The sequence below is a fragment of the Solanum tuberosum genome, unplaced genomic scaffold, assembly GCF_000226075.1.
Source record: "Solanum tuberosum cultivar DM 1-3 516 R44 unplaced genomic scaffold, SolTub_3.0 scf00087, whole genome shotgun sequence".
In the NCBI taxonomy this organism is placed as follows: Eukaryota; Viridiplantae; Streptophyta; class Magnoliopsida; order Solanales; family Solanaceae; genus Solanum; species Solanum tuberosum.
The window spans coordinates 111,361-126,493 of record NW_006239017.1 but is presented as its reverse complement, the minus strand read 5'-3'; the positions used below and the strand labels follow the sequence as shown (position 1 = coordinate 126,493).

The following is a 15,133-nucleotide window of genomic DNA, read 5'->3' as shown; positions in this document are numbered from 1 at the left end:
TGTCATGAACCAAATAAGGTTAGTGATAGCAGAGGCGAATTTAGGATTTTTCGAACAAGGGTGCACCAAGTAAAATGTATTGAAGTGAAAATTGATCCTTAATCTTCAAGGTCAAAAGCTCAACATTAAATCATGTGGACCATTTAGACTTCTTGTAGTACGGGTGCCAAAATATAATATTATACAAATTTTAGAAAATATATATATAAAATATCTAATTTTACGATGAGACCATGGGTGCCAGTGCCCTATTTTTTGGCTCTAAATTCGCCACTGAGTGATAGGAATGTAGCTATCTTTTAGTTGGGTTTTGGGGAGTTGGAATTCTCTCCTGTGGTAGTACATGGGTTCTCGAGGGCATAAGCTTCACTCGTTGAATCGAGGACTGTCATGAACCAAATAAGGTTAGTGATAGCAGAGGCGAATTTAGGATTTTTCGAACAAGGGTGCACCAAGTAAAATGTATTGAAGTGAAAATTGATCCTTAATCTTCAAGGTCAAAAGCTCAACATTAAATCATGTGGACCATTTAGACTTCTTGTAGTACGGGTGCCAAAATATAATATTATACAAATTTTAGAAAATATATATATAAAATATCTAATTTTACGATGAGACCATGGGTGCCAGTGCCCTATTTTTTGGCTCTAAATTCGCCACTGAGTGATAGGAATGTAGCTATCTTTTAGTTGGGTTTTGGGGAGTTGGGAATGCTCTCGTGTGGTAGTACATGGGTTCTTGTAACGACCCTAAAAACGAACTAGTGAAACTAGAGCCTCACATGTGAGTTTGGAGTCGAGAACTTAATGAAATGATTATATTTGAATTTGACCCAAAAAGTTCTTAAAAATGTGCTTCGGAAGTTACCGGAAACTTGTTTAGCTATATATAAAAAAATCCGTTTCGTTTTTCGAAAATCCGACTTCATATTCTTGTTTAGGGGGTCAAATTGAGTGGGAAATGGGTCTAACCCAAATTTTAGAGCAACCGTATCAAAATCCGAAATTTCCAAGTGAAGCCTTTTTCGAGGGTCTACTTTGGAGGGTCATATCTCCTAGCACACAAATTATTGGGTGGCCAATAACATATCCATGGAAAGCCCTTTGAGTTAGCTACCTAACGCACTTCGTTTCACCTCATTCGGAGTTCGGACGAAGAAGTTATGCCCATTTTCGTAAAATCTGTCCGGCAGGAAAGGCAATTTCCAGTGAGCGTTTTTACTGTTCACCCGCCTCATTTTTTTTTCTAAGTGTTGGACCATTTTTCCAAAGGGCATATGTTATTTCCTATATACCATTAGTTCAATTCCCATCTCTAAAACATTTCCCAAAACACCTCTCCCATACTTAGACACATTTTCTCTCAAGTTCTCTCAAGAACCCTAATCCAAAACCTTCCTCAAGATTGAAGAGACTCTTGCTCCAAGTTCCAAGCTTCCATTGAAGACACTCTCAAGACCTTCATAAAAAAAAAACTCAAGGTATGTGGTGTTGAACTCATGGGTCCTTCCACCCATAGTGCCTAGACTCTATTCTACTCACTAATTCATGGTTTAAGTTAAGATTCATAAATTAGTCTTGTTCTTTGTAATAATTTCCTGCACATTGAATTTTAAACATGAAAAGTGATTGTTTTGAGCATGTTGTGACCCTAGAACTTGAACCTAAATTTGGAATGGATGTGGAGATTTTCATGTGGTATTGTGGTGTTAAAAAGGTGTTGTTGTAGGTTGTTCACTGGTTTGGCTGCATAATTACTACCCTATTTTCCATGCTCTTTGATTCCATTACATGCCTTCAAGGTGTTTGACAAAATGTCCAACTATGGAGAATTGATGAATCGATGCTTTAAAGCTTGAGTTATGAGATGTATGGAAATCCAGAGATGTGTTGATGACAAACTAAGCTTGTGTATATGTTCATTCCATACGTGAGATTGCATTAGAGCCTAATGGGAATTTCCTATATAAAGTGTTGCATGACCATGCCTGGTCCGGGGGAAAAGAACCGGACAACCATGTGAGAGGTTTATATCTCACCACCTAGGATGCTTGGGGTGTGACCAACATCAACCATGTGAGAGGTTTATATCTCACCACCTAGGATGCTTGGGGTGTGACCAACATCAACCATGTGAGAGGTTTATATCTCACCACCTAGGATGCTTGGGGTGTGACCAACATCAACCATGTGAGAGGTTTATATCTCACCACCTAGGATGCTTGGGGTGTGACCAACATCAACCATGTGAGAGGTTTATATCTCACCACCTAGGATGCTTGGGGTGTGACCAACATCAACCATGTGAGAGGTTTATATCTCACCACCTAGGATGCTTGGGGTGTGACCAACATCAACCATGTGAGAGGTTTATATCTCACCACCTAGGATGCTTGGGGTGTGACCAACATCAACCATGTGAGAGGTTTATATCTCACCACCTAGGATGCTTGGGGTGTGACCAACATCAACCATGTGAGAGGTTTATATCTCACCACCTAGGATGCTTGGGGTGTGACCAACATCAACCATGTGAGAGGTTTATATCTCACCACCTAGGATGCTTGGGGTGTGACCAACATCAACCATGTGAGAGGTTTATATCTCACCACCTAGGATGCTTGGGGTGTGACCAACATCAACCATGTGAGAGGTTTATATCTCACCACCTAGGATGCTTGGGGTGTGACCAACATCAACCATGTGAGAGGTTTATATCTCACCACCTAGGATGCTTGGGGTGTGACCAACATCAACCATGTGAGGGGTTTATACCTTGCCACCAGGGTGTCCGGGTGTGAACGGCATCCCCCATCCTAAGTTGGGGTTATAGATTGGTTGGATCATGCATACACATATGATATCTACTATTAGTATAGAGTTACTTAAACATGTTTTGACTTCACTTTGATCATGCATCCTCATATTGTTATTCATAATGCCTATGAAACTATTTCTTGTATTTCGATTGTGTCCTTGTCTATTGTTGTGTTGTACCCCGCATACTTAGTACATTCCAAGCACTAACGCATATTTTGCCTACATGATGTCACCATGTAGGGACCGGAGCTACTCTTGATCCTTCTCTTCGTTCACGTGGCTAGTACGGTGCTTATCCGAGTTGTTGGTGAGTCCTCAATGATTCGAGGGCTATGTTATTTTTCCTACTCCTATGTTTTGAGACTTTAGCTTGCAATTGTATTTTGACTATGAGGGGAGCCGGTAGAATGTCATGGCCCCGTCCTATCTCTGTATGTAGAGGTGTGCGTTGGACAAGTATTTTGTAAATGAGCTTGACTCTTGTTCTATGATGTCGTTTCGAAATGGTTTGCTCTTAGTCCCTATTTCCCGTTAATTAATGTTGAATGTACTTCCGCGATCGATGAAGTGTGATGACAAGTTTGAGAGGCTTGTTTGGGGTTCCTTCGGGTTCCTCATTCGCCATGTCACGTGTAGGCCCTAGGCTTGGGTCGTGACAAGCTTTATGTCAATAGTTGAAATAGTCAAAAGGCATTGAACACAAATAATGAATTGAAGGCAATTCATTTCAGTAAAGAGACGTTTGGTAACAAGCATATGACAGAAAATAATGGCTAATTAAGGATAATAATAATGGAAATAGAATATTATTTATGGAGAGAAAAATATTTAGGACATAAAATAATATTTTCTTTCAAGTATAATAGGAAATAAAATAATTCCTTTTGAGATACCAGAATCATTTTTCCAACAACTTTTGTAGTATATCATCATAAACACGACGGTAATTTGAGAAAGATGTAGAGAAAGGTAGTATATGAATGAACAAACGAAAAACAGTTAAAGTTTACCTCAAACTGAAGAGGAGGTGTCTTGGGTGCATATCGTTCCACAACCTTTCCTTCTTTGTCCACAAGGAATTTGGTGAAGTTCCATTTGACAGCATTTCCAAGGAAACCACCTTTTTCTGATTTTAAGAACTTGTAAAGAGGTGCAGCATTATCCCCGTTCACATCAATCTATGGAACGAAATAAATTCTTAAATGACATGGAGTTCATGGCAATATATATACACACGTAACATAGTAACTAAGAATAGAAAGGGAGATAGTTATGAGTTTCATATTAGGATTGTTTTTGACTTTCATACCTTGTTCCATTAGGGCTTATTCCCGAGCAAGTTTTTATAGAAGAATGAGGAGATAGAAACAGAGAGACGAGGCAAAACCTTGGTGCATGAGTTAATAGAGATACATGCTCAGAAAATGCGTAGGTAATCTGCTAACAGGGCCGAACAGAATGATATAACCAACTTTTGCACAAAGCCTACAAAGTTTAGACTGTTCACGGAGCTACTTAAAAGTAGTGTGCATCTTATTATGTCGTTCCCTGATAACAACTTGATAATTTTATAGATGTTCAGAGGTTCCAACAACAGCATACCCAGTGAAATCCCACTAATTGGGGTCTTGGGAGGATAGAGTGTACGCAGACCGTACCACTACCTCGAGGAGGTAGAGTTCAGAGGTTCCAAGAAAACCTTTAAAAAGAAAATTGGAGACCCTGCAAAGAACATATATCCACGCTAGAATACCCAAAGCTTTACATAATTTTAATGTTCAACCATGCATCACCAGAAATTGATCAGAAGGTAACAATCAATTGTTCATTCTTGAGAGGTTAATATTTTTGGGGAAAAAGAAGTTCTTATGTGCAGTATCGCAAAATATGCCGTGATCAATTGTTCATTCTTGAGAGGTTAATATTGTTGGGGACAAAGAAGTTCTTATGTGCAGTATCGCAAAATATGCCGTGATTAAGTTAACTAAAAGAAAGCGTTCAAAGATGAAAGCAACCAATGACCTGGAAAATGATTCCAATTATACGCTTTTGGGCTATCATACAACAGCTGTTACCTTTTCAAATACAGGGAATTCAGCTTTGAACCTGGTGCATACAGTTTGCTGAATCTCCTCATTTGTTCCGGGCTCTTGCCACAGAAACTGGTTACAAGGAAATGCTAAAATTTCAAAACCTGAAATAGAGCATTACTGGTTATGTTTATGACCACGCAATATAGTTCAATAGAAATTAATCACAGACTGAAATTGAAGAAATAAACGAATTGCCAACCTTTATCTTTGTACTTCTCATACAAAACATTCAGCTCCTTGTAGTTTGAATCTGTTAAACCACTGCAAGGGAAAAAAGATAACACAAAATAGGTGAAGACAGGAAAGATTGCCTTTAATAATATTTGTGCTTCATTCCCTATTTAAGCAGAAATACTAGCTACTTATTAACTTCAATAAAGCAACAAAGCTAGCACAAAACCATTAAGAATTGTAAGTCTTACTATTCTGAGATTTCAAAACACATGCACCAAAGAAAGTATATCATTGACTTGAGAAATAAAAGCACTTATCACTTAACAAAATAAGAAATAACACTTGCCAATTTCAGCGAGGGGAAATTTACAAATACTATAATTCTGTTATTCAACAATATATGGAAGCTAGTAATTTAAGTTAATCTTGAGCATGTCGTCAAAGACATTGTGATATATCATCATGAATCAATATCAACATCTAAGTCAGTCCAAAACTATGAAAACACTAACGTCAAATTTTCGTTATTGCATTCTTGCAAATGAATTACAAGTTAAATAACTACAAGAAGTTCAAAGAACCTGCTAGCAATTTCTCTAGTCAGGGAATCTAGAAAAGAATGTAGGAGGATCAATGTAAATTAAAACAGAAACACATCTTTAAGGAATTTTCCAACTAGCAAAAACATACTAATCAGAATAACAGAAATTAACCCCATACGATTACATCTAGTTTGTGGCAATTAACATTATCATTGTACAATAAAACTTAAATGCACCTAATAGCACAATATTTGACATATTATTCACTCTCCAGAAGTAACTAGATCTTAGTCACACTTATTCGCACGTTGTTATAACTTATAACTCATAAGTCAGATTAGTGAAGCAGTTGAGACACTTCTAAATCGAAACCAAGTCTACACCTAATTGCAGCGATAAAGCAAGACAAAAGGAAAAAACCAAGACAGAAACTATATTACTTCACTTACCATTTTGATGCAACATTGACAATAAGAAGAACCTTTCCCCTATAATTGCTCAAAGGTACCTCATTTCCCTGTATATCCTGCATTTTCAATCTCATTAGCAAGCTTAAAAACCATGTTCTAACATAAAAAAGAAAAAAAAGTTTAGCCAGAGTTGCTTAGTTCTCTCATAATTTGTTAATCCTCAACTATTCAAACCTTTTGAATTCCAATAGTTAGTTGAATTTTGAAAGTTCATAATCTAAGTAATCCAATCAATTATGCCTAATGATTAGAATTATACTCTGAACTAGTTTAACATTCATCTCAAATTCCTAATAAGTGACTAAAGTATAGCGGCAAATAACAGGAACTTGAGTTACCTGTCCAAAAAAAACTGAACTTCACTAAATCCAAATTAGACTCTACAACAACAGCATACCCAGTGTATTCCCACAAGGTGGGTCCGGGAAGGATAAAGAGTACATAAACCTTACCCCTACCTCGTGAAGATAGAGAGGGTGTTTCCAAAAGAAGCTCAGCTCAAGTAACACATTAAATTAGACTCTAGATAAGTGGATCATAAAATTGATAAATGCAAACAGTATTTCAAAGTGAACACAACCAAACTATGGTTCTGCAAGCATGCAGAAACTGTCTTAGGGTCTCTCCTCCCCACTATCAACACCACCCTCCCACCCCCCAAGCACACACACACAAAGAAAGTGTTACTATCTACATAACTTCAAGAAAGAGATAGAATATAACAAGTGGGTACTAGAAAGATGAAACCAAATAACACCAAAAACCAAAACTTCAAAAGCAATATTCAATAAAAATTGAATCTTTCTTCAACTTTCAGCAAAAGAAACCAAAACAACAAGTGGGTATTACAGATATGAAACCAAATAACACCAAAATCCAAACTTCAAAAGCAATATGCAATAGAAATTGAATCTTTCAGCAAAAGAAACCAAAACAAGAAGTGGGTATTACAGATATGAAACCAAATAACACCAAAATCCAAACCTCAAAAGCAATAAGCAATAAAAATTGAATCTTTCTTCAACTTTCAAGAAAATAAATCAAAACCAAAACTTGAAAACTCAAGAACAAGGGAAACCCCAAAAAGTGTATACCTTGACAGTGAAATCATAAATGGATTTTGGTGATCCTTCAGCCATAGAAGAAAAAGATGGGTATCTATAGAACAAGAACAAAGCAAGAACAAGAAAGAAAAGAGAAACCAAATTGGTGAAACTCAGCATCTTCTTATTCTATCTAACCTATGCATATATAAGTCAAAAAAATTAAATGGGGTAATCAAAATCTAATAAGATATTTGGCAGTGAAAGTGAAATTTATTACTTTAATTAGTAGTTAATTATTGATATGGAAAATGAGCTCTTAATTTTGGTAGTTGTTGCTTCTTCCATATGAATTATCAACTGTTTAGCTGACAAGCAAGGCAGATGTGAATATTTTTACTATTAAAAGAACTCTTTTTTATTTTTGGAGTTTCTTTTGTTGAAATTTGAACTTTTTACATTTTTCTGTCAATGGAATATTTATAAATTAAACGTACCGTAAAGAAATTGTAATTAACTTAAGTAACAAGCCTTTGAGAAGATGAGTAAAAAAAGTTAACTTTAAATTGAAAGTATGTAGTGTGAATATCTTTATTATGTGTTTAGATATTCAAAGTATAAAAATGTGAGTATTTAAATAAGACATAATGATGAATTTAATGAGACGTGATGTAGTGAGTCTTTGGTGGATTACGTTTTTGTCTAAATTAAGTCGAGCGGTAATTTTTCTACTTTTATGATAGTGATAGTATACTCTATTTTTTTTAGATTCATCTTTTGAGATTTGATTGAATACATTATTGTTGTTATTTTTTGTCCAAATTTCCTAATTTACCCCTCTCTATTCGGATCAGCTTTCGCATACTTTAACTAATTCAATGAAATAAACTCTCAACCAATTTATTGATCACATTCTTGGTGCAATTTACTCTATAAATCTTTATTATTTATTCACTCAACCAATTTACTATATCCTTAATCTCTTCATAGACATGATTTATTTATTTTTATAATTTGAAGTAAAATAGGAGCCCCATAACTAATTTATTACTCTCCCGGTCCCAAGTTATGTGGTACTTTTTGTTTTTTGAAAGTCAAACAATTTAAATTTGATCCAAAATTTGCAAGTGAAATCTTTAACTTTTTAAAAATTAAATTTATATACTCTTTGTAAACTACGTAAAAAATACTCTATAAGTCACACTATTTGACAATTCAAAATAATTAAAAGATATATGAAAAATTTACGATTAAAGATAGACATGCTTGAATCTCAAAATTCAAAAGTGTCACGTAAATTGAGACAGAGAAAGTAAAAATGATAGGAAAAATTCTTTTGACCAGAAAATTTGGCCAGAATGGTAAAATAACATATTTCACATTATGTTATTTACCTTTTTAAACATTTTTACCATTTTAACTTTAATATATTTTAATTAAAAAAAGGTTAGTTTATTTTAAAATAAAAAATATATTATAGACTTTTAAAATTTCAGACCTAATTCTGACCAAATTTTCTGGTTATTTAGTATTACCCAAAATGATATTATGGGCCATACATGAATCTATCCCTTAAAATGGACACGTGCATGTTTCAATTATCACGAGGAGCACTTAACTAACTCTGAAGTCGATGGATGGTGCACGCTGCCCGAGGTGGGTCGGGTCATCTAAAGGTTTGGATAGGGTCAAGTTATGGGTAGGAGTTCTTATTAAAAGTTTTAATTAAAATGATTTCATAATTAGAATTGGAAATTTTCAAGTAATTACGATAATTGGATGAAATTACTTTTTAGGAAAATTAATAAAAGTAAGTAATCTTATATATTTTTATAATTAGAAATATTAGTTTGATGACCTATATGTGGTTGTAATATAAATTTGGGGACATCAATAAAGATAGTGATGAAGTGATAAATATTTTTTCATTTTTAATTAAATTCTTAATTGAGTTTATGCAAACTCATATTTAAAAAATAAACATTTATCCGATGAACATTTGCCAAATGAACCCAATATTAGAGGAGGTAATTAAGTAAAAAAAAAGTCTTTTAGAAAGATACTCTCTTAGTCGCTATTGTTTAATTTGATATTAAAAATGTGATTTAAAATGAATCTTAAATATTCAAGTCACGATAAATTTAAGAATAAAAAATAATTTAAAATTAAGCTATTTTTAGACTATTCCCTTTTGGGTTCTTGTAACTTTCTTTTTAAAAAAGTTGGATACAGAACTACCTTTCTAGAATCTCTGTTTTCCTTTCAATAGTAGGTGGGTGACTATTAGATTCCCAATCATGTGCCACTAATTAAGCAACAATTTTGTTCACACCTCTCTCTACATTATATATATTGATGATAAAGTAGTTACATAAATGTGTTATTTGATATGAAGTAGATCATATATTTGTTTCATTCCGAAGGTCTATTGAAAATAACTGACGAGGTATATTGAATATGTTGTGGTATATATTTGTTTGATTCTTGCTGAACAGTTATCGGCATTAACTAGTAAATTAAATTAAATTCTAAAAATATTAGTACTAAAATACGCATCTTGCATTGAAAAATTAGAAGAACAATCATAGACTAAATAGCAAATAACATTAACATGGTACATTAAAAAACTTAGAATAATCATGGTAAAATTTCATGAGGAGTCATAAATTAATGTAAAAGATAGAAGATCCCTGGCGGAGCATTTCAGAATGAACTAAACTAAAAGTCTAAACAGATGCTTCCATCTTTTCGTCTTCAGAATCTTTTTCATCCTCAGAGAAATTTGGAGCTTTAGGAACAAGTCCAAGTAATTTGAACATATTCTGATCAGCATCATAGTCATTATTTGGTGTAGTCAACAACTTCTCACCTGTAAAGATGGAATTGGCACCAGCAAGGAAACAAAGAGCCTGCTCGGGGACAGAAAACCGAACTCTTCCTGCAGAAAGCCTAACCATTGCGCCTGGCATTGTTATTCTTGCTGTCGAAATCATCCTAATCATATCCCATATGTCCACTGGCTGGAAGATGAAAAATGAGTTTCAGATTAGCAATGATATCAGAAAAAGTTTAGGTTATTGATCCACTTTTCCCTAGAACTAAACTCAGCATGTGATGACATTCATTCTTCCCTAGAACTCATTTCAGAGAGCTGTATCCATTGGGAATTTAAGATCTTATCCATTCAATTAATTTATTTTCAGAAACGCATTGAATTTCGTCAGGGGATGGAATGGGTATCAATTATTTTGTGGTCTATGAATATCAATCACAGTTTTGAGGAGTTGTTTTAAGCATTAAGTTGTGATGAACTAGAGATTGTGTTTCCAGTCATGTTCTGAGGTGGGTGACATCTGCCCGCGATCATGTCTGCTACTTAGCAGAGAAAAACAATGTTTTGTGAAACTACCAATGTTGAAAGGTAAAGAATCAAAACTCAAGCAAAGCTAAAACTAAATAAGATAAAGTTCCTTAATGTGGTGACTGGTTATGCTCTACCAAGGGCTCTTCTAAGATGGCTCAATGTATTATGTTGGTAGTAATAGTATAGTATTATGCTAAGCTGATGGGCATGTTTTATTCCTGTTTTGGCTGCTGAAAGGAGGTGTACGAAGCACAAATCATTTTAGAATCAGAAGTTAACCGATAGCACTGCAACAATATTTAAAGTTTATTCCTTAATAAATGAGGATTACCTTCTGGTCTTCCAATGGTGTGCCTTTTACTGCAATAAGTGCATTAATCGGCACACTCTCAGGGTGAGTCGGAAGAGTTGACAGGGTATGCAACAAACCAATTCTATCCTCTTCAGCCTCACCGAGCCCTATTATTCCACCTGATCGAAGAAAATAAGGGGTTAGCAAGATTTTGACAAGGATTGGCACACCATGAAGAAATTTTACCACACAACCTCTGAAAGATTGAGTCAAAGTAAACACAACTGACAAATTTTTCAACCATTCCCTTGACTCTCAATAATGATATAACAATTAAGAATACCCTACCAACAATTATTAATGATTCTATTTATGAACAGGAAGTCATAAAGGAGAAAAACAGTAAGAAGTTCAAATTGTAAGGTCTGAAAGACCTTTTATTAACAATTTAGAATTCATGTCAAAATACTTGAAGTAGGGTACACTTGCATGTCCTAATGAAAATCAGTTTTATGTTCTCCATCAAGAGGCTTTTAAGGCTGCTCAAAAGACCTTAGCTGCCGATGACATTGTACCTATAATCAAATCGTTTCAACTCACTATATGTAGTGGTATGCACCCAATAATGTGATACTACAGTATTTGCATATACATGAACATGCATGCATCAAATATAGAGTCTAGATAGATGGTTCTACGTATTGTTATTCCAATGAGTCACAAGTGTCAATATATAAACACAACATAGCACAAACCAAGGTGAATGAGAAGTTTTATACTTCAAACGAATACCTGAACACACATTAATTCCTGCTTCACGTACATGCTTAAGTGTTTTCAGCCGCTCATCATAAGTTCTAGTGGTTATAATATTAGGATAGTATTCTCTTGAGGTGTCAAGATTGTGATTGTATGCTGTTAGACCAGCTTTCTTGAGCTCTAAAGCTTGCTGCTTCTCAAGCATTCCCAAGGTGCAGCAAACCTCCATTCCCATGTCCCTTCATATTGAGAATAATTTGCACAACATTAAATAATTGGGCAGAAAAAAATCAATGGATGCCTCAGTTGCTATCATGTCATAGTGAAATATTTTCAACTTGTTTGTGCATTACATGTACACATAATGGCAATTGACAGTCTATAGTTTTTCAGTAATATTTTGTTTTTAACTTTAATAAACAATATTTGGGTATGCATTAATGCCACAGCCCACAAACAAGGAGCTAAGAAGAAAATGTGGCGTTTTGGTTTAAAAGTTGCACAATCACAGAACTACTCATGAAAGTTTCTTGCGAGGAAGAATGCTTTTAGAATGGGTAACAGATGGTCTAATGTTTAACCAATTAATTAGTAAACCTAATCCTGCTTGCTTCTGTAGTCATTCTAAGAAGCAGAAGAAATGCTTCTCAATTTCAGATATCATCGTAACTCCAGTTTCCTCACTCTTTAAACTTCAAAACTACAATGAAATAACAAAATAGACAACAAGGCCCTGCAATACTGTCCTCAGCATCTAACCAGCCTACAGTCGTCTGATACTTGAACATTTTGAATTAGTTTAAACTAACAAAATATCAAGAGGCTTATTGTTTCTAGATTCTTGTCTCTTTTATGAGTTAACTCATATGTTTCTCAAATTAGTGTTCACCTCATGATTGAAGGTAAATAGAGAGAGTTGCTTCTTTTCCTATATAACTTTCGACTCCTAATGCTTAGTCATGAAGTATTTTGACCATTACTAGGTAAATGAAAATGTGGCAAGGTACTAGCTCCGCTTACTTGTCAAGCAGAAACTGAAGGAGATTTCAGAATGCCAGAAACATCTCACAGTTTGAAAGATAAGGGTGTTATCTGTGAATGGTTTGTATCAGCAGATATTGAAGCTCATGAAACAAAAGTCTTCCACAAGAAAATTTAGCACCATATCCTTCTGTCCTAAACGTAAATCTGTAGAGATTGCCTCCCACAGCTTAGACATTTTAAGATGAACAATGGTGATCTTTACCCAACCCCCCACAATAAAAGGCTGAAACAGGCATTTTCCTTTGCCCAACACATGCTAGTGGTGCATAATACCATATACAGCAATCGATTGGCTTTAAAGATTCTCTACTACTTGTATACGTGAGGTTCCCATTACCAATAAAAATAAACCTTATCAGAAAAAGAAAACAAAAAGATCAGAAGAGATCATCCAAGGCACTGGAATGAAAAATATAACTATAGCTCATTACCTTATTTCCTTCACATACTCGACGATCTGGTTCATATTGGTTTTCCTTCCTATTGTATCCCTCCATGCAGCACCCATACAAAAACGAGTGCTACCTCCCTCTTTTGCCTGTCAATGCATAAAGTAGCTAAAAGTGCATTACAAACAAGATTGAACCTCATTGTATGTTATGTATAACACAGTCAAATGAAATCTAATTAACTGGGATAATTCACCATTACTGCATTTATCTGTCATGTTTATACATCTAGAGGTTGGCCTAGAACACATTACATCCTTGGCCGCCGTGGTAAAGGGGGCAAAATCTAGGTAACTCTAAGGTTTTGAGAACACATAACTCACTTGGGATGTGTAGCATTTGATTAAACGGAACCTATTTCGAGAAGAACTCATGTCACCCTCTAGTTTCAGTTAAGGGTTAAAGAATATCTACTTGTGCTCAAGGGTGAAATATTCCACAAAATCAGACTAAGAGAAACAGAAAGAGAGCACCTTTCTTGCTGCTTCCAAGACGGCATCCTTATTCATAAGTTTCTGTGCTTTCAGTCCTGTGTTGTATCTAGATGATTGAGGACAATACGAACAATCTTCACTGCATCCCCCTGTCTTAATAGACAGCAAAGTACACTGCTGTACTTCTCTAAAGTTATGAGAATGTCTATGTACTTGAGCCTGTAAAATAATATTTCATGAAACTGAGAAAATATCATAACTAAAAATTAGAGAGCCTCACTAAACTAACAGAAAACAATTAAGGTGCAAGCTCCAAAGTAATTAGAAACAGGAATTAAAAGAAACACATTCTTCAGTTGTTGTTTTTTCGGCATGAATCATAAAATTTCAGGTCACTGGGATAGCATTTAGTATTGAGTTAAAGGTTGACAATGTGTTGATTGAAGAACCCATATGTTGTAAGAATTGTGATATTTGTAAATCAATTGTATCTGATAGAACAGGAGAATGTTACCCGCAAAAACATTTTTTCAAGGAAGATGTCTTCCACCACAATTAAGAAAATAACTCCTCACTCTTATGGGTGAAAAACACTCCCTTAACAAATTTCTCAACTGATTTAATTTCATTTGTCTCAATCAACACCTAGCCATTGTTAAAAATGTTTAATACTCCCTCCGTCCATCTTTACTTGTCCACTACACTGTTCTGGGATGTCCAACAACACTTGTCCAGTTTATAAAATCAACATCAAACCTATCCCACACTTTGGACAATTATCATGTGTCACCTACTTCTACATCCCACCAAACACTGAAAAATGATCCACAAAAATATTTCCTAAGGGGTACATTTCCATCTAAGATGTCTGTAAAGAAAAATGATGAAAGACATTTCTCTCTTTCTGGACTCAAGGTAATCCAAAATGTTTTTTCCATCAATATTTTCGCCATACGAAACACCCCTTACAAACTAAAAATCAACTACAAATTAACACAAAGTTAAGCACATTAACACAAAATTAAACCAAAACCACCCTTGCTAAACCCTCAGAACAACCCCCCATAGATTTAAAAAAAAAAAACTATTTTGTGATTAATGTAGTAGGAATTAACTATACACAAATCCTAACAAAATAGAACCATGCAGTAACCCAAATGATTCAAATTCAAACGATAGAAACAAATAAAGATAATTAAATTAAAAACAAAAAGAGAGAGGAGAATACGGACGCCATGAAAGAGGAGATCGAGGAGTGGTGAATCGTAAACAGACTTGATTTCTTCTCTAGTCCAGTTATTTCTGGGTCCTTCCTTTATACATCGTTCCGCTTCTACTGCAGCTGCTGAAGCTGACAATGAGGAATAATTCGGGGCACGCGACTGAAGTAGAACCAACGACGATAATGGCCGCCGAATTGATCGAACCCACATCATCCTTTTCACCTTCTCTCTATATATATAATATATATGTATGTATAGATATGGATACACAGAAACGGCCGGATTTGCAGAAGCACAGAGACGAAACAGAGCAGCTTTCAATTGCTATTTGCTGCCTCTTTTCTCAGTTGCTTGCTGCTGCTTTGGAAGTTCCGCTGTGACTAAACTGATTTAAGAGAATGTGGGTGGGGTTTAGGTAGCTCTTTTG

At 35.0% G+C, this 15,133-nt stretch overlaps 2 protein-coding genes across 2 annotated transcripts in view; both read right to left on the bottom strand.

Annotated features, from left to right (window-relative positions):
• Positions 1-7,350, bottom strand: part of LOC102592114 (probable glutathione peroxidase 2) — a 12,126-nt gene extending 4,776 nt beyond the window's left edge. The window contains exons 1-5 of the mRNA XM_006347213.2: positions 7,193-7,350; positions 6,078-6,154; positions 5,112-5,173; positions 4,895-5,013; positions 3,830-3,997 (exon numbers count right to left, since the gene is read on the bottom strand). Of these exons, the coding sequence (XP_006347275.1) occupies positions 3,830-3,997; positions 4,895-5,013; positions 5,112-5,173; positions 6,078-6,154; positions 7,193-7,321 (555 nt within the window). The 5' untranslated portion in view covers positions 7,322-7,350. The remainder of the gene's footprint in view (positions 1-3,829; positions 3,998-4,894; positions 5,014-5,111; positions 5,174-6,077; positions 6,155-7,192) is intronic.
• Positions 7,351-9,726: 2,376 nt separating this feature from the next.
• On the bottom strand, positions 9,727-15,133 carry LOC102591782 (biotin synthase). Its single transcript, XM_006347212.2, has 6 exons — positions 14,716-15,133; positions 13,523-13,702; positions 13,032-13,138; positions 11,590-11,795; positions 10,837-10,976; positions 9,727-10,161 (listed from the first exon to the last, which is right to left on the bottom strand). The coding sequence occupies exons 1-6, from the start codon at positions 14,917-14,919 to the stop codon at positions 9,868-9,870; spliced, it is 1,131 nt and encodes a 376-aa protein (XP_006347274.1). The 5' UTR covers positions 14,920-15,133; the 3' UTR covers positions 9,727-9,867.